Genomic DNA, 18317 nt, shown 5'->3' with positions numbered 1-18317 from the left:
TAGACTATTTGAATACTGGATTGACTGTTGATCAGAATTGGACAATAAACAAATGCAATTTGAGTCAACCTATATTCGATTAGTCATTAGATTCAATCCCTTTGCAACGCTGCCTTGAAACTCGTATTCTGATTTCTGAACAAAAAACGATTATCTCGGGGTTGAGGATAAGCACGGTAACCAAAAATATCAGAAAGGACTCAGATGTCAGATCCAATAATAGTCTATGGTAACGAAGACTTTTCATCGTTGATTTAAAATCTACTACCCAAGTTTGAAGCCTGAGTTGCTGATAGGATATTCTTTTGGTGGAGATGGAGTTATAGACGTGAACCCAACGACACGTTGCTAATACACGTGTCAGATCAGGCCGGTGCAGTAGTAAAAGGAACAAATAAAAGAGAAGGGGGAGAGAGAGAGAGAAACGCTACTCATTCATTTTAATTTTAATTTTAATTTATTACGACCGCTGAAAAAGATATACTGCCGTCCAGAAAAGAGAAAACACAACCGACCGCCCAGACTGGTTTCATCCCTTGTCTCTTAACGCTTTCTCCGGATAGAGAGTAGAGTGAAACAACCGGAGGAGAAATCAGCTACTCCCACTGGAGTAGCGCTGGGCTAGAACCGTAAAATCACGGCCTTTGACGCATTGCTGTGTCCCACTTCGTCCAATTCAATGGGGACCACATCGATGCATCGAGGGTCGTCGTCGTCACAGTTTTTGCCCTGGGCTAAGTAGCTCATTTTTCAAAGCCAGGAATATATAAAGGGAGACGTATCCTCGTATATGCACGAACATTCGTCTCTCTCTCTCTCTCTCTCTAACAATATAGAGAAAAGTCCAATCACTGTATCCTCTTGGTGGAGGAGATTCAGAATAGAAGAAAAGGGGAGGAAGATAGGTGACAAAGATTAAAAAATTGAATCCGTTATTCGATCTGCCATGAAAAATCCGACATTTTTTCTTATTTTTTTTCTACCTGAATCATTATTAATATTGGTTGATTAATTTCATCCTATCGCTAGATCCCTGCTTCGATCTTTCAAGAGCAGAGCTTCAATTGGTTGGTGTTGGGGGTGGGCGTTCTTTTGGCTGTTCGTAGTTGTTTCAATAGAAAGGAAGGAGAGATGAAGGTGATGAAGTCTCAGGTTTGGCAACCCTGTAAGAAGAAGAGATCTTAGAAGTCTGTGAAAAGAAAATATAGAAGAAGAGATAAGGGGGAGTGAGAGACTGCGGGAAAGGAAATCAAGAATCTGAAGATGACTTCTCGTGCCAGTAGCAGCAGCAGAACGCGTATCGGGAAGTACGATCTAGGTCGGACGCTTGGCGAGGGTACGTTTGCTAAGGTGAAGTTCGCTCGCAATGCCGAGACGGGGGAGAATGTTGCCATTAAGATTCTCGATAAGGAGAAGGTTCTCAAGCATAAGATGGTTGGTCAGGTACTTTTACTGCTTTTGCCCCTTTTGTTTTGCCGCCTTCTGCTCTATATTTCCTTCCTTTTTTAAGGGGAATTGATCGTTTATTTTTTATTTTTTATTTTGAATTTGCCTGATTCTGTAATTCTTGTTTTAAGGTTCTCCTCTTTGGGTTACCTTAGTTAAGTTCTTTTCTTCATCTAATAGAAGAATTTTAGCAAGCTATTACACTAGAAGAAAAATACATTGATTTCAAACTTATTGATATGAGAATTTTATTTTGCGGAATTTTTGCCGGGGGTGGAGGATTGGAAGATAAAGTTCAATGTCGAATTCTTCTATTACTGAAGTTCGAGTTAACTAGTTACTCAGTTCATTTATATCGAACTTAACTTAAAATATGTTCTACAAATTAGTTTCAATATGATATAACTTTTGCTTTTGATTGCCTGCTGCCAATAAAATGTCTGGCTCCGGTTGATCAAAAGAAAATCAGAAAAAGAAGCAAAGCATGATTAGTGCTATCATTGAGAAATGGGGTTTTCTTTTCTTGTTTTTCCCATTTTAATGGATTTATTACCTTAGGGAGTCTTATGTAACGTGGATGAGAAATCGGTGGGTGTGTGCTGGTCAAGGCAGGACCAATCCACACAACACTACTGTTTACACCACACTACTGTTTATACCCATAAGATGCAAACGGATTGGATCAGATTCAAACCAAGATATATCCAAATCCGATCCGATAGCAGAATACAAGATCTGATCCGATTTGATCTGAAGATCCAATTGGATCTCATAAGTGGTAATTCAAATTCTAATCCGTTAAAGATGTTAGATATCTGAATCTAATCCGAACCGATTCAAATTATGAAAAAAAATTAATAAATTATTAAAAGAAAAAACAAAAAATTTTATATAAAAAAAACCAAAAGTATAAGTATTTTTTCAATTATTTTCATCATATATATTAATATATACATGCCTTTTTATAAAAAATTTACAACAAATGCAATATAAGCATATTTATAAATAAATATATTATATATACATGAATTTTTATAAGTAAATATGTTTATAAATATATACATATAGGTCGGATCAGATTGGATAGGGGTGATCCAAATTCCAATTGGATCTGATCCAAAAAACCCGATAAAGGGTTATCCAAATCTGACAAAACAGGATCGGATTTGTATTGGATGGTCCGATCCATTTGCACCATATGATCATCAATGAAAAAAAAACACAATTTAAGCCAATTGAAATAATAATATAAAATAATAATGGATAAAATAACACACCAATACGTAATTACTAATAAATATAAAAATAAATATATTTATCATTTTAATATTATCTTCAGCAATAAACAATTTAAAAGAATAATTTCAATATAAATTAAAATATATTAAAAGATTAAATAAAATGAGGACTGTCCATACAAAGCAGAACACTACATTCTATCGTGGACAGGATCAAAACGGTCCTGTCCATGATATTTTCACACTACTAAATACCCTCTTAGTTTTCCTGACCACATCTATGTGGGATGCTTTGGCCAGATTGTTTTTTGTTTTGTTTTTTGCCTTTCAAATTGTTATTTTGTTTGTTTGTTGTTTGATTATGCTTTACCATGAAACTCATGGTTTGAGTATTTGATTCCAATTCCCATGCATAAACATCTTTGGCATGAGAAGCTTCCCATGCATAAATTCATAGAGTCCGTATTTAGATTCTGTTCCATAACACTGTTCTTCATGTTGTTTTATGCAGATTAAACGTGAAATTTCAACCATGAAATTGATCAGACATCCAAATGTCATTCGTATGTATGAGGTATGACCAGTTGCATCTTTCCTATATCCAATTGATCCAGCAATTTGTGTTATGCTAATCTTACTCCCTGAGCTTCATTTATTTATTGGTTTTATTTTTTCCCTTGCCTATTCATCATTCCATTTCCAGCTTCTAGATGTTCTTTAATTAGATAATCTTAAAATTTCTTACATAATTTTGATAGACAGGATGCTTATATATTTTCATCATAAGAGCCCTATGTTTGAATGTTATTTGTGTTTTGTCAATACTGTTCTGAATCTATAGAAGCCTTTTTATATATTGTTAATAAAGTGAGTGCCATTGTTGTAGGTGATGGCTAGCAAGACAAAGATATATATTGTTCTCGAATTTGTGAATGGTGGTGAACTTTTTGACAAAATTGTAAGATGTTGGCATGCTTTGGTTTTACTTGTGCTATTGACAATTCAGTCAAACTTATGGTAGAAACAAGTGATTCACAGTGGAAATGTTTCTATATCCTTTGTTTTTCCCTTGTGCCAGGCTAGTCATGGGAGATTGAAGGAAGATGAAGCAAGAAAGTATTTTCAGCAGCTGATCAATGCTGTAGATTACTGTCACAGCAGGGGTGTTTTTCACAGAGACCTGAAGGTGCGATTCAAAAGGCTGAAAGCATGTACTTAAACCTTGAACTTTAATATCCTCCCCACTTCTTCCATGACCTTTTCCACCACTTCACACTACATCATATTGCGCCTTCTGCAGAACATTGGACATATTGAACTTAATCAGTTGTATACAATGCAATCTATCTGACCATACTTTCTTATCACAGCCTGAAAATCTGCTTCTGGATGCTAATGGAATTCTTAAAGTCTCAGATTTTGGATTAAGTGCACTACCTCAGCAAGTTCGGGTCAGTACAATGATGCACTACCTCATAGCTTAAGAATTATTTAAAACATTCTCATTTAAATGGGAAGATTTTGTTTCTATTTTGTTGTTTTTCTGTTGAAACAAGGAAAAAGAAGAACAAACCAGAAATTATTCAATGTTTATAATAGGATCCTAAACTCAACTTCTTAAAGCATTTTTGTTTCAGGAAGATGGGTTACTTCACACAACATGTGGGACACCAAATTATGTTGCTCCAGAGGTATATTGTGTATATTGGATAAGAGTTCAGTTTGGGTTCTTCATAAGAGAGTAACTTCATTTTCTTTACTTTGAATTCCATTGGCTGTCCTCATTTCCTGTTCTCTTTCCCAGGTGATTAACAACAAAGGTTATGATGGAGCAAAGGCAGACCTGTGGTCATGCGGGGTAATCCTTTTTGTTCTTATGGCCGGTTATTTGCCTTTTGAGGATTCCAATCTTATGCAATTGTATAAGAAGGTCAGTTTCTTTGTCTTTATATATCATTTTACATTGATTAGTTAGTAAATATCTTCACCAAGAACATGGAGATTGCTGTTTAATAGATTAATTTTAGATCCATGATTCAGTAAAATTTATTTCTGAAGAAAGAAAAGGAAAAACGAATCCTATGTTAGTGGTCTACACTACATTGCCACTGTTTCCCCCCTTTTTGTGTGATGAGGGGCGTGTAAGTAATATGCTCAAGGAACAACATAGTTTCATGTATTAACAAGTTATATTTGATTAAATAATTGGATATCTTATTAATTTTGTCACATGTCCATATACAAATGTCATCTTAGCCTCCAAGAAACTTCTAATTGAATAATAATAACTGAATTTGTGTTTTTCCATTCAAGTTTGAAGAAAATTAGCAAAGGAAATTAATTCAAAAGCACATAGTTCTAAAATCTAGGATCTCTAATTTGATCCCAGTGGTTCATCCATTCGGAAGTCTGCAACATCCCAATATTTAATATTGTAAGTTTGTAACTAGTTGTGTATAACAAACCATCCATCCTAAAGGCTCAGACTAACTATTTAACTAGGATCTCATCTAATTTCCTCAGAAGTTAAAACATGAAGCCATGATATTACTTAACCCGGGAAATGGTCATCATGAGATAAGAAGCACACAAGACATATTGATCTCAAATGGAATCTTTTGTTTCAATATGGGTAAAACTGCTAAAAGTTGGATATGCATGTTCAGGATTCAGATTAAGAGTGTTTGTAATGCCTTCTGCAAAAAGAGTTTATTTTTAGAAGTGTTCTGAGCATAGATAATCTTGTGGCACATGTTTTAATTTTCTAAAAATGAAACATGAATTTAACAGTGCTCTCATGACTGCAGATATTTAAGGCTGATTTCAACTGTCCTTCATGGTTCTCAACAAGTGCAAAAAAATTAATCAAAAGGATCCTTGACCCCAATCCAGCGACAGTATGCCTTTTATTTCCATTTCACATTGTTGCAAGTGCATTTAGCTTTTTTAATGATTCAAGTTGGAATTACTACTCTCCTCTAATTTCAATTGCCATATATTTTGTCACTTACAGTTCTGTCATTTAAATTCTGATTATCTGAACAGAGAATTAGCATTTCTGAGGTCATAGAGAATGAGTGGTTTAAGAAAGGATATAAGCCGCCTATTTTTGAGTCAGCAGATGTTAGTCTTGATGATGTGGATGCCATTTTTGATGAATCTGTGGTAATCTTTCCTGTATACTTTTTACCTAGAACCTATAACATTAAGAAAATATAATGGTGAAGTAGGAATTCTGAGAGGAACATGAGATTTCATAAATTTCACATTTAGTTTTTCTTGGGACAGGACTCTGGAAATCTTGTTGTAGAGCAGCGAGAAGAAAAGCCAGCTGCAATGAATGCTTTTGAGCTCATCTCTACCTCTCAGGGTCTGAACCTCAGTTCTTTATTTGAGAAGCAGATGGTATGCTCTGGTGGTTTCTTTGCAGTAAGAATCTAAAAATAGGATATAAGACATTATAATGTAAAAGAAATTGGTATGTGAACATGGCCTCAGTTATATTGTTAAGGTCCTTAAACATCTTGTAGCCTGGTAGATGTCAAACCACTTTGATGGTATGCTCTGGTGGTTTCTTTGCAGTAAGAATCTAAAAATAGGATATAAGACATTATAGTGTAAAAGAAATTGGTAAGTGAACATGGCCTCAATTATATTGTTAAGGTCCTTAAACATCTTGTAGCCTGGTAGATGATGTCAAACCATTTGATGGCCTTAACCTATCAATTTGGGTACTTTGTGTTCATATGCATGAATCTCTAGATATTTGAATCCAAGTGAGAGCTGCCATGACCTCAGCCGTTGTAGAATCTGCAATCCCAATTGGGCTGCTAAAAGCCAGCACAAGTTACATCTCTCCCTCTGATTACACCTCCTATCCCAGTAACACCCTGTTAACCTGAAGAACTTCCATCAAATTTTAATTTCATTATCCTCTCTAATCTGGTTTCAAAACCTTGGGGGAGGGTTAGGCTCATCAGAAAAGAGCGAAGAAAGTTATAAAGATTTTTTTTAGGTCAGTCAGGGACATTCCTTTGAAAACCTCCACAAACTACAGAGGTAGGAAATGTGAGAAATTAGGTCTTCAGAAGATCTACCCTTCTTGTTGAAGATTCGATTGTTTCTTTCTTCCCATACCCCCACATCACTATGTGGGCTACCATATTCCAATAATTTTTACCTCTCCTACTGTGACCTCTTCCTTGCCATTGCCAAAAAAAGCCTACAATATGCTCAGGAGAAACCAAACTGCAGCCGATAAGATTTAAGAAATGATACCAGATTTTTCTGGTTTCTTGGAAAATGTATAAGAAGATGTTCAGCTGATTCCCCATCTTGAAGGCATAACAAACAAACATCCTACTGAGACCTCTGCCTTGCCATTGCCAAAAAAAGTCTACAATATGCTTGGGAGAAACCAAACTGCAGCCAATAAGATTTAAGAAATGATACCAAATTTTTCTGGTCTCTTGGAAATGTATAAGAAGATGTTCAGCTGATTCCCCATCTTGAAGGCATAACAAACAAACATGGGGCAAATTCATAACCTTCCCTATTCTCTTGAATGAGGTCACAAGTGTTAATTCTCTTCAAGTAAGCTTCCATAGAAAAAACTCTATCTGGAATGTGAGGACTTCAAACCTTCTTGGCTGGGGAGTATGAGGTTATCTCATCTTCAACCAGAGCCTTAACATTGGACTTGGTATAGAACTTGCCAACAGGGTGGAGTTTCCAAATGCATTGGTCAGGGGAGGAGAGGGAAATGTAATTTTGGTTTAAATAACCTCAGAAATTACAAAAAGATGCAGCCAGATTAATCTCTTGGAAAATTTTAAACCCACCACCATCAATTTTGCAATTAATGGTTAACGTCAAAATCTGACACGAGTGCAAAGTATCAGGTTTAGCAAACACTGTTAACCAGTAACTGTGTTTTGATCAACATCTATAGATAATGTAGAGCAATTACATATTCCTGTATGCCGATGTGGATGATATATGAGCTTGTATCATTTTTAGCCATAGAATATTGGTGCTTCAGATAGATGTTAAGGACATTTCTTGCAATATTTCTGTTGTTAAATACTGCATGCTAGCCTATTTGGCCTTGTGATTACTTTTGATAGATCTTACCTTAAACAGAAAATATTTATTTCCGGTGATGACTAGGGACTTGTTAAGCGGAAAACAAGATTTACATCTAAATGCCCTGCCAATGAGATAATCTCAAAAATTGAGGAAGCTGCCACACCTTTGGGATTTGATGTGAAGAAAAACAATTACAAGGTGAGCTAAATCCTCCCTATCCCCCATCGTCATGCCCCTAAAGAAAGAAAAGATAAAGAGAAAGAAAAAGATAACAATTTTTTAACCATACATTATACTTGTAGATTAATTATTTTGAAGGGGTTCTAAATCAACAATTTATAAACAGAGGAAGAAAAGTTTCAAACAAATGCAATTAAAATAAAAAAACAATTACAAAATCACCAGAGCAATATAAAAGAATCCATCTTTATTAAATTGTGATTATCTTACTCAACATATTTATGTTATGTTCCACTTTGCTGGCTTATATTACAAGTGGGGAAGATTTGACTGATGGAAATAAAATGCAGCTGAACTTGGTCCTTGTTACAAGAAAGGCTGTATAATCTTGGTTCAGCTGTTTGATTGCTTTTGGGTACTTGTTTCCATCCAGAATGCCAGACCTGGATAAACATCCATGACAACTAAACCAATTGGAGCTGGGATTGGAACAATGTACATGAATAATATTACATCACTGACAGTGTTCTGAAGTTCAAGTGCTCTGCAACTTATTTTTTCTTGTTCCAGATGAAGCTTCAAGGGGAGAAAACTGGAAGAAAGGGTCAGTTATCAATCACAACAGAGGTACCTCCATTTAAGAATTATCTTCAAGGGACACCTACTAATGAGACATGTGCAGCCTATCTGATCCATATCTATAAGATACTTGCTTTTCCTGTCCTAACTCCCACAGATTTTTGAGGTTGCCCCTTCACTGCACATGGTTGAGCTTAGGAAGTCTGGTGGAGATACCCTGGAATTTCACAAGGTATGGTATTACAAACCCACTGAATCTTGGGAAATGGCTTTCTGGTTTGAATATAACTCAATATTTGCATCTACTTTGATTGGTGCAAAATAATCCCAGTAATGCATTGTATATCTATCACTGCTCATAGGCTTTAGAATGCATAGCTTGGAGAGAAAACATGCCTTGAGCTATGCTTTCTAATAATTGGTACTCAGCAAGGTCAATTTTGATTAGTATTTACTGACTATGAAACCTATGCATGTCACTGAACATATTTTCATTTCTCTATCAACTATTGTTCAGTTTTACAAGAACATCTCAACTGGGTTGAAAGATATCATCTGGAAATCAGAGGAAGTAAATGGAGAAAAAGGTGGTCAGTATGTGGTTACAAATAGGATATATATTTTTATGTGTATGTATATGGTCTCACAAATTATATATTTAGGATAATTACCCTCTACTTCTTTGTTTGAGAAAGGGATAAAAGCCATTTTATTACAGCTTTAATGCCTACTAAAATGCCCATAATTATGTATTTAGTCTATTTCTAATGCTAAGGTTGAAAATGTAACTTCAATTATTACTTCCCACCTCATTTAATCCCCTCATTAAGTCTTATAATTAAATTATTAACTCTTATTTTCTCTTATTAAATTAGATCCATGTCAATATTTTTAACAATATAAACCCATATATTTTAAAACTGACTCAAAAACAAAACCATTTTTAAATCCAAGTGGTGGCTAAGCAATTCAACCATCCGAATCAAATTGATCAACCTACGAAGTCATAATTAGTAATAAAATTTTTAAAATAGAAATAAATATAGAAACTTACAAAAAAATGTAGAAAAATTAGACACATTTATGTTATATTTTTTAATAAACAAGTTAACCTTTAATAAGTGTAATAAACAAGAACTATTTTTATTGGTAATGAAAATGAAATACATAATTTAGAACTGACAAAAAATGAAATTATTTTATTGTTTGGCAAAGATCAATAGTTCAAATTTTGGGTCAAACATGTTAACCTTTAATGTCATAAATAAATAATAAAAGTTAATAAAATATAAAAATACAAAATAAATACAAAAATTTTGCATAAAACATTTAGGTACACATGTAATATCATATATTTATCATATTAAAAAAAACAAGTATGACATATTAGAATTATTTTTACACAAAATACAAAAAAAAATTGAATACATCTACAATTCTATATTTGCACTACTATTAAAAAATATGAATAAGATTGCGGAACCTTTTTTTTTAGATAAAATACTCATTTTTGAATTTAGTCCCTATTTAATTTTGAGGTTTAAATTATAAATTGAACTACTACTTTTCACCCCATTCAGTTCCCTCTATTTAAATCTTTTATTTTTTGATAAATGAACAAAAAAAAAGATACACCAAAAAGATTAAATATTACAAAAAAGAAGTCAACCAAATAGGCCTATCAATGATAATTGAAACTTCACAACTTGATCCAATTATCATCTATTTGGATGAGGTGTTTATGTAATCAGATTTGAATTTCCAATCCATGTGTACACTATTATTATTATTATTATTATTATTATTATTATTATTATTATTATTATTATCATCATCATCATCATCATCTAGAACCAGTGCAGAGTATGGGAAGGGACAGATGTACACAACCTGTGAACTGTGACCCAACTGGATTGTTATGAGCTTTCTGTGTTCATTCATTATATTTTCACCAGTCATCACTTCAGCTTTTCAGAAATTAATAGAAACACCTACTTGAGTCAACATTTGCCCCAAGTGATCTCCTTGGTGAGACAATTGTTGGACATAAGAAAAGAAAGAAAAGATATCTCTTCGGTTATCCTATTCAAATTCAGATTATCCTCCCAAGTCTGGTTCTTTTACTTTGTGTATGCAACCCAGTCAATTCAGATCTCAGAGTCTTGAAAAGTGACTCTAATTGATGTAGGTTCTAAACCATTATTATCCCTTGGAAATAATTTCATTTTTATCAAGTTCTCTTTTTTCTTGCAGGTACTGTACCATCTTTAAGATAACTTCCCTTCAGGTTTTTTGTTGATGGTGTTCACGGACTTCTAAGATCAAATATTTTTTTCTTTTTTATTAATTGCTTAACTAAGAATGAAATGGTTGAGTGGCTTATGGATTGAATGCAATATCAGATGAAGAATATTAAACAATTTTCATTGCTGTGATGATACTAGGTACATAAAACTTGTGACTCCACGATCGGATGTAGGATAATATTGTAATAGTATCTTCAATATATCAAAAATTTATAAGCACATGGATTGAATGCACTGGGCACCAATGTTGACAAAATCTTATGATTTACCATAAAATTCATGGTTTGAATCATGAATCCAAAGGGTTTCGATTGGACTCTTATGTCTGAATCCTTTTCTGCAAATTTCTTACAATCTGTTTGAATTTTACAATTTGATTCAGAAATCATGATTTTTACAATTCAATTCAAATAAATTCAATTAAGAATTAATTCTCTACTTTGTCTTTTTTTTTATTTATATTTGGTTTTGTCAAGGGAACTTGTTTTAAAGTCATTAGTAGAAATTATACATTTATGTTGTTTAAGGCCATAATTAAGTTTATTTTCCATTATACATAAATTAAAGAGCTTGTATGTGGATTTTAACTTTCAAGTCAAACTTGATGATATTTATCTTAGGCTTCTAATGATCAAGTGGTAAATTTTACTATTTTAAGTGTATATATATAGTAGGTATGGATAAAATATAAGGTGAGTTTTTTAATAAATCTATATTTGGTTTTTTGGCAAGTTCGTAAAAAAAAAGAAAGAATTTTACAATTTATGATATGATTCATTGGATACAATTTCTATACGATTTATGACACGATTATAATTCTCAGAACTTATAGGGCACTAGATTTAGTTAATGGAGATTGCCTTGGACACAATTTATCTATGGAAGGTTGGAATGATTCCCCAGATTAAGAAAAAATAATGTTGGATTTGATTTTTCTTTTGGTAGTGAGGAGTGAGTTTCTGATCTCATTAGATGAAAACTCAACATTGGTTCTCTCACCAGCAGGATACTAATATAAGATCGACCTAATTTAATGAATGATGATCTGCAATGGAGAAGTCATGCAGACATCCACTGGTGCTTGGATTCTCGACTTGATATATTGAGAGAAATGATTAGTTGATATAAAGTCAAAACATTGCCCTCTCTTCAGACAATGTGACAATGCTTATAAAAACACACTCCTTAGAAGATGAAACTTCATTTCAGATTCTATAATTAGGTCCCAAATGAGAACAACTTTGTCGATCATCTAAGTAATAAGGGAGAACGTGCAAAGTGGATAGATGTATAGATATAGTAGAGAGGAAAAAGAAAAAACAGGTTGCGGTTGTCAATTTGTAGAAAAAATAGAGAAAAGAAATTAGAGAGAAGATCAATTAATAGAAAATCTTCTTTGTTCATTTCTTTTCCATCCAATAAAAGGGTCACAAAGAAAAGGATGCAATCAAGTAATAAATCCCAACGGCAAGTCTGAAAGAAACCAGCTGTCTTACAAAAGATGCTATTCAAAGTGGTCCAATAAGGACGGTCCACCAAAAGTAGCCATGCTGATGAATAAAACTTCTTTCTTTACAATAGACCGTGGAGCTCCAATTTACATCACAAGGGTTCTATCTATCTATCTATCTATCAAACTTGATGCTCGGAATGGGCAAAGGACAACACAATAATTCTGCTCCTAAATCGAGGTGTCACTAAGTGATCCGAGGTCTAAGGTGGGGAATGTCAGAGGTGACCGAAGGCTAGTAGGTCGATCCTACAAAGAGGAGAACGTCAGAGGCCCCAGGTTGGTACCCAAGGCGGAAACTCTGACAGTCAAGTTAGTACTAAGAGATGGTGAGATGTGGACTAGGCCTGAGGTACAAACACTCAAACGAGGCCACGAAGGAGTAGAGGATCTCAAGTGCTAGATAGAGAGCTTAAGTTCCAATCCCTTACTTAGAGGGCATCACCTCCTATTTATATGTGAGGCCGCCTGGAGGTAGGTGAGCTTGGACGGTCCGGATGGGGTCTGTATGTGAGGAGCGCGGCCATCCGAGACCGCCAAGTGACCCTGTGCCATTGGCTCTGCAAAGCCCGCCGAGGTCTGTTTTGTGCGTGCCCTGATTGGGTCCGCTCTGAATTGCGCCGCCTGACATGTGTAGGCCCATGATTGGACGAGTTGAGCATGCCTACATCATTTGCCTCCCACTCCCGAGGCCGTGGTGGAGGTCCGAGCTAAAGACCTTGGCTTCGACCGAAGGGAGTGTCTAGGATATATACCAGGAGGCGCTACTAGTCCTTCTTGATGAGGGCCTCAACCTCGGCTTTGTTGGGGATGATCGTGGCGTGCCCTGAGGTGGTGTCGACTTGGCTTCGTTCTCTTCTCTAGGGGGCACTGTGGAGGCTCTTTCTGTTGGGAGGTCTCAACCTCGGCTTCGAGGCCAATGCCGAAGGTGGGCGAGGGGAGACCTTGCCCCCTGCCTTGTCTCTGTGCTGGTGCAGAAGCAAGTCCTTGGAGGCCTCGATTTCAGCTGTGGGTGCTGAGGGCAGTGCACTTGGGTGCCCAAGCTAGTAACTTGATTTCTTGTAGGGTGGAACTTGCTACCATCAGCTTGCGAGCAGTGGAGGAGATGGGCCTCGATGCCAAGTCTGGGTCGCGCTTGCGACGGGTTATGAGACCGTGTCCATAGGGGAGACGGATCCAGTTGAACCAGTTCGACGTTCACTAGGTCAGCGTGGTTGGGAGGACCAGCGAGTTGTGGAGAGAGGGTCGATTAGTTTGCCCGGCGTCGTTTCGTCTTCCTGAGGCGAGCAATGTGTGTCGATTAGCGGACGGGGCCGTAGAGGCGGTCGCTGCACAGTTGTTGGATTAGGTGTGATTTGGGCCATCGCCTTCGAGTGCTCTTGCCTTCAAGAGCCTTTTGCTTCTAGAGCCCTTGGGTAGATTGCCTTTCTTAGAACTTCCCAGCCCTTGTCTTGTTCTTCTTAAGTAAACACCTCGACACCATGTCTTACTCTAATTCTGGTCCAGAGTGCTATGAGCTCCCGGATCCTTTGGGGGCGAGCTCCTATCAGACCTCATCACCCGTCAGCTCCAACCGAGGCTCCTTGGTAGTCGAGATCCTTGCCTCGAGGTGGGAGGTCGAGGTGCTGAGGGAGAGGATTACCCCCGGAAGTGCAGAGTGCAGCTGATAGGGTGAAGGCTCTCCCTGTGAGAGCACCGCATCTGCGATGCTAAAGGAGGCCGAGGGGTCCCCCTAGTGGTAGAGGGGAGGAGGTCCCCGAGCCCAGCTCGAGGACGGTGGCTGAGTGTGCTACCCGAGGGGTAAACATAGTGTCTGTCACGCTTGGAGCATGACAACATTACAGATTACGACCAGGTGAAGTCCTTGGCTAGGAGGTACCACATCCCTCGGTCCTATAGACTTAGGGTCCTCAACACTAGTGATCGGCCATGGACACTGGAGGAGGGGGAGATCTACGTCTACCAGCACTTCCTAAAGTTCAGCCTTAGATTTCCCCTCCATCCTCAAATCTCTCAACTACTGAAGTGGTACGGTATCACACTTAGCCAATTAGCCCCCAACGCCCTTAGGATCATCGTCACCATGCTGGTGGTGGCTCGACTTCAGGACATGAACTTGAAGCCGAAGGTGTTTCATGCCTTGTTCATGCCGAGGTCACATCCTACTGAAGGTGGGGTATACTATTTTTAGCCTCGGAGAATCCTACCTATAGATAACCCCTCGTCCATCCACAATTGGAAGAATAATTTTTTCTTTGTTTCCTGCCCCGAGGGTTGGCCGTTTAAGTCAGGCTAGGGGGAGATGTACCTATCTGCCAAGAAGGCTACGCCTCTTCTTCGGGATGATGAAGCCACAGTGATGACCCACATCCTAGTGTTGGGGATGATCCGGGCCAAGCATCTTGTGTCGAAGGAGTTTACCTTGGTTTTTCCTGGGCTCAGCCTAGCCTACATCGATAAGAGAAGGCCTACTAGGGGGAGATGTACCTATCTGCCGAAAAGGCCACGCCTCTTCTTCGGGATGATAAAGCCATAGTGATGACCCACATCCTAGTGTTGGGGATGATCCGGGCCAAGCCTCTTATGTCGAAGGAGTTTTCCTTGGTTTTTCCTGGGCTCAGCCTACCTCAGTAAGAGAAGGCCTACTATCGGCTTCTTAACACATTGGCTTTTGCCCTTCTTGGAGGCACTAATTCCTTGTTCATTTTTGTAGAGACGTCGTTGAACGTAAAGAGAATGTTGTTGGAGAGCACGCTGGCGAAGAAGAAGGCCCTAATTGCGGGCACGTTCGAGGGGCAGATGTTGAAGAGGCTCGTAGAGAGGGTTCCTGCGCCGGCTGAGAGGACGCTGGTACTTGTTGAGAGGACACCTCGACCTCAGGCCCCTGCTGGTGGGGAGGGGAGCGATCTCGCCCCCGACGTACTACTTGTGGTGACCGCGACGGATGAGGGACTCTATTTCATTCTTTAACTCATAGCAGTCCCCGATGTCGTGGCCGGTGCCGCAGTGGTACTTGTAGTATTTTCTCGAGTTCCCCCTCTTGGGGTTCCTCTTCAACTTTTTTGGTCACTTCACGTACTCCTTTTTGACCTGCATCGGGATCTGCGTTTGAGTGGAGTTGAATGGCGTGTACTGATTTAAAGCCAGGGCCGAGACTGCTAAATTCTTGTTGTCCTTGTTGTTGTTGTTGTAGTGGTCCCCGTTCTTTTCCTTCTTCTCTAGGCCCCCATGCAGGCGGTCGGCCTCTCCTTCTTGGCGATCTGAAGGGATGAGAGATCCATCATATGGATGGCCGAACCCTACAGGAAGGTAGGGCGAAATTTCAAAAATTTCTCTCTCCCACCTAGGAATCATATCCCTGTTTTAGAAAATCTGCATTTTCAATGATCAATCTTGAACCGAGAACCGGATTAGATCTGAAACCAAAAGGTAGGAGAGGGATATATCTGATACGAAGAAACAATATCCTCCAATGAAGGTGTTCACGCCTAAAGAAGTCTCCAAAGACTGCTCCCACTGAAGATGACACAGTGTAGGGTGGAGCAGAATCAACAGTGTTCTTCCCAAGAACCAAATCCTTCAGCAATAATTTGATGGAGGCTATGAGCACGACTTCATATCAGCCTTTTTCCAAAGACTGATATCAAGAACTATTCTTGATCGCTCCTACAAAACTAGAGATCAAACTAGCAGTAGGTCACAACTGGAGGAGAACGCAAGGGGAAGATGGCGCAGTCACACTGTTGCTGTCTTCTCTCTGTGTGATCTGAGGTCTGATGTCTGGGATGGGTTGAATGGTTCGCCCCCTCCTCCTTTTATAGACTTAAAGAGATCAGCTCCTAATCCCATTAGGAGTTTCCTGATTCAAATCCTTATTTGAATCTGAACTCTTTTCAAGTGATAATGATAAATCCTTATCTTATTTGCAGATTAGATCATCTCTCTCCTAATCTCATTAGGAGGATTCTAGATCCAAATTTGTATTTAGATCTAGACTCTCTGAGTGGACAGGGAGATCCAATCCCAGATCCGCCCCTCTCTTTAACTAATCAAATTAGACCAGTTCGAAATGGGCTTTAGGCCTAATAAGTCTTATGTGCTCAGTAGCCTTCCAAACTACTGCCCAGTTGGGCTTCCTTGTATGGTGTATGACCCAAACATTGATCTACACATTAGCTACATGGGTTCAGCCAAGCCTATGTTACAAGGCCTGGCCGAATTCACTGAAAAGACAAAGAACCCCCTGAAGCCCATCACATGGATTCCTAATGGGCCCAACACTTACACTAAGTGGTCCCTGGGCCAAGCCACCTTATAAAAACCCAAGGAATGTGGGTCAAGCCATCAGGTATTTCCCTCAATGGTCTTACACTTAACCTCTCAGCCCATAATGATCAAACACTAGCCGACAAAAGAGGACCTCTCCCTCGGCTGCAAGGAATAATGTTGCACTCTTTACTCACATGGGTCCTAGGAATTAAACATTTTGCAAACATTTTGAAATCATAGTATATATATGTATATTTGTATATAAATATATTTTGCAAAACAAATTTCAATGATTGAAATCGGCTGCCAACAGTATTGGTTTCCATCAGAGAGAGTGCATTCCCGATCATTACCTTTGTTCGACAAATGAGTTGATCCTATCACTTTGATCACCCACTCAAATGAATTCTCAAACTGACCCAACATACCTAGGTTTTGGCATATCAAAGACAACCCAATTTGACACCTTGTGAAGTATCATAGTCGAGTCTATGGGTCAGGTGTAACTTTCCAGTTTTGCCCATCAATCTCCAAGGTGTAGGGCAATATTGGAAATCTAGTCCGATTCAGGGTTTCAAGTAAACCTACACTGCATGTACCTTGGGTCTCACCCTGGCAGCTGAGATAGGCTACCCCAACACTTGGCGGCACATCAGTGTTAGCCTTGGCAGGATAAATCTCCCCAGACTTATCCAACGGCTGTGAACATTCTAAACTAACACGGGTATCATATGTGTCCAATTTAAGGGTATTATACAGAAACACACTACTATAACATGAATCAAATATGTACTTTATTCATTTACAATAAATGTCATAATGTACATCAATCTGATTGGAGCTAAGGGCATACACTATCTAACACGATCACTGGTCGAGGCCTCCTCGGCGGCAATGTACTTCTGAGCCTTCTTGAGAAATTTCGCCGTGGACTTCGATGGGGTCTTTGCTACCAAGCACTTGAGGGCCAAACCGGGCAAGAGGACATTGATGACAACGTGCATAGAGACCATAGGGTCGAGGTCTCTGAAACCGAGTTCTTCTTTCTTGAAATGGTTGATGTAGGACCACAGACTCTCGTTGCACATTTGCTTGACGACCATTAAGGAAACGACGCTCTTCTAGCATCTGTGTGGGTTTACTTGAAACCCTGAACCGGACCAAATTCCAGTATTGCCCTGAACCTTTGAGATAGATGGGCAAAACTAGAATGTTACACCTAACCCCTAGACTCGATTAAAGTACTGCACTAGGTGTCGGATTGGGCTGTCTTTGATATGCCAATCAGTGAGATCCTTAGAGGGGGTCAAAACCTAGGTATGTTGGGACAATCTGAGAATTCACTTGAGTGGGTGATCATAATGACAGGATCAACCCCTTTGTCGAACAAAGTGAATGATCGGGGAATGCACTCCCTCTAATGGAAACCTAAACTGCCGACAATGGATTTCAAATGTGTTTGAAATTTGTTTTGCAAAATATATTTATATAAAAATATACTTATATGTTATGGTTTCACAAAATGTTTGCAAAATATTTTAATTCTTGGGATACTTGTGAGTAAAGAGTGCAACACTATACCTTGCAACCGAGGGAGATGTCCTCTCTTGTCGGGTAGTGTATGATCATAAAGGGCTGAGAGGTTAAGTGTAAGACCATTGAGGGTAATACCTGATTGGATAATCTTGCATCTGCCCACAG

The 18317-nt window shown here is 38.3% G+C and overlaps 1 protein-coding gene across 13 annotated transcripts; it reads left to right on the top strand.

The window, feature by feature from the left end:
• The first annotated feature begins 573 nt into the window (after positions 1-573).
• Positions 574-11056, top strand: LOC104610244 (CBL-interacting protein kinase 23-like). Of its 13 annotated transcripts, none has more exons than XM_088900518.1 (16): positions 772-905; positions 1030-1443; positions 3196-3258; positions 3571-3642; positions 3763-3870; positions 4055-4135; positions 4322-4375; positions 4489-4614; positions 5492-5581; positions 5730-5849; positions 5973-6089; positions 7854-7970; positions 8523-8579; positions 8689-8763; positions 9049-9118; positions 10785-11056. In XM_088900518.1, the coding sequence occupies exons 2-16, from the start codon at positions 1264-1266 to the stop codon at positions 10805-10807; spliced, it is 1353 nt and encodes a 450-aa protein (XP_088756644.1). In that variant the 5' UTR covers positions 772-905; positions 1030-1263; the 3' UTR covers positions 10808-11056. The 13 variants fall into 13 exon arrangements, 12 of the variants coding, with proteins under 12 accessions (XP_088756645.1, XP_010275072.1, XP_088756643.1 ...); XM_010276769.3 differs by having other exon boundaries at positions 9049-9121; XM_088900519.1 differs by having other exon boundaries at positions 574-1443; positions 10976-11056.
• The last annotated feature ends 7261 nt before the right edge of the window (positions 11057-18317 follow it).

The sequence above is a fragment of the Nelumbo nucifera genome, chromosome 3 (genome assembly GCF_055504915.1).
Source record: "Nelumbo nucifera cultivar China Antique chromosome 3, China Antique-T2T, whole genome shotgun sequence".
Classification (NCBI taxonomy): domain Eukaryota; kingdom Viridiplantae; phylum Streptophyta; class Magnoliopsida; order Proteales; family Nelumbonaceae; genus Nelumbo; species Nelumbo nucifera.
The sequence above is the reverse complement of the archived record's forward strand: the minus strand, read 5'-3'. Positions and strand labels throughout refer to the sequence as shown.

Excerpts from the sequence above, each read along its gene's own strand:
- LOC104610244 (XM_088900517.1), top strand. The coding sequence starts at position 1,264 with ATGACTTCTCGTGCCAGTAGCAGCAGCAGAACGCGTATCGGGAAGTAC. Across the intron at positions 4,376-4,488 it reads CAAATTATGTTGCTCCAGAG|GTGATTAACAACAAAGGTTA; the intron begins GTATATTGTGTA and ends TCTCTTTCCCAG. Across the intron at positions 8,580-8,688 it reads AGTTATCAATCACAACAGAG|ATTTTTGAGGTTGCCCCTTC; the intron begins GTACCTCCATTT and ends TAACTCCCACAG.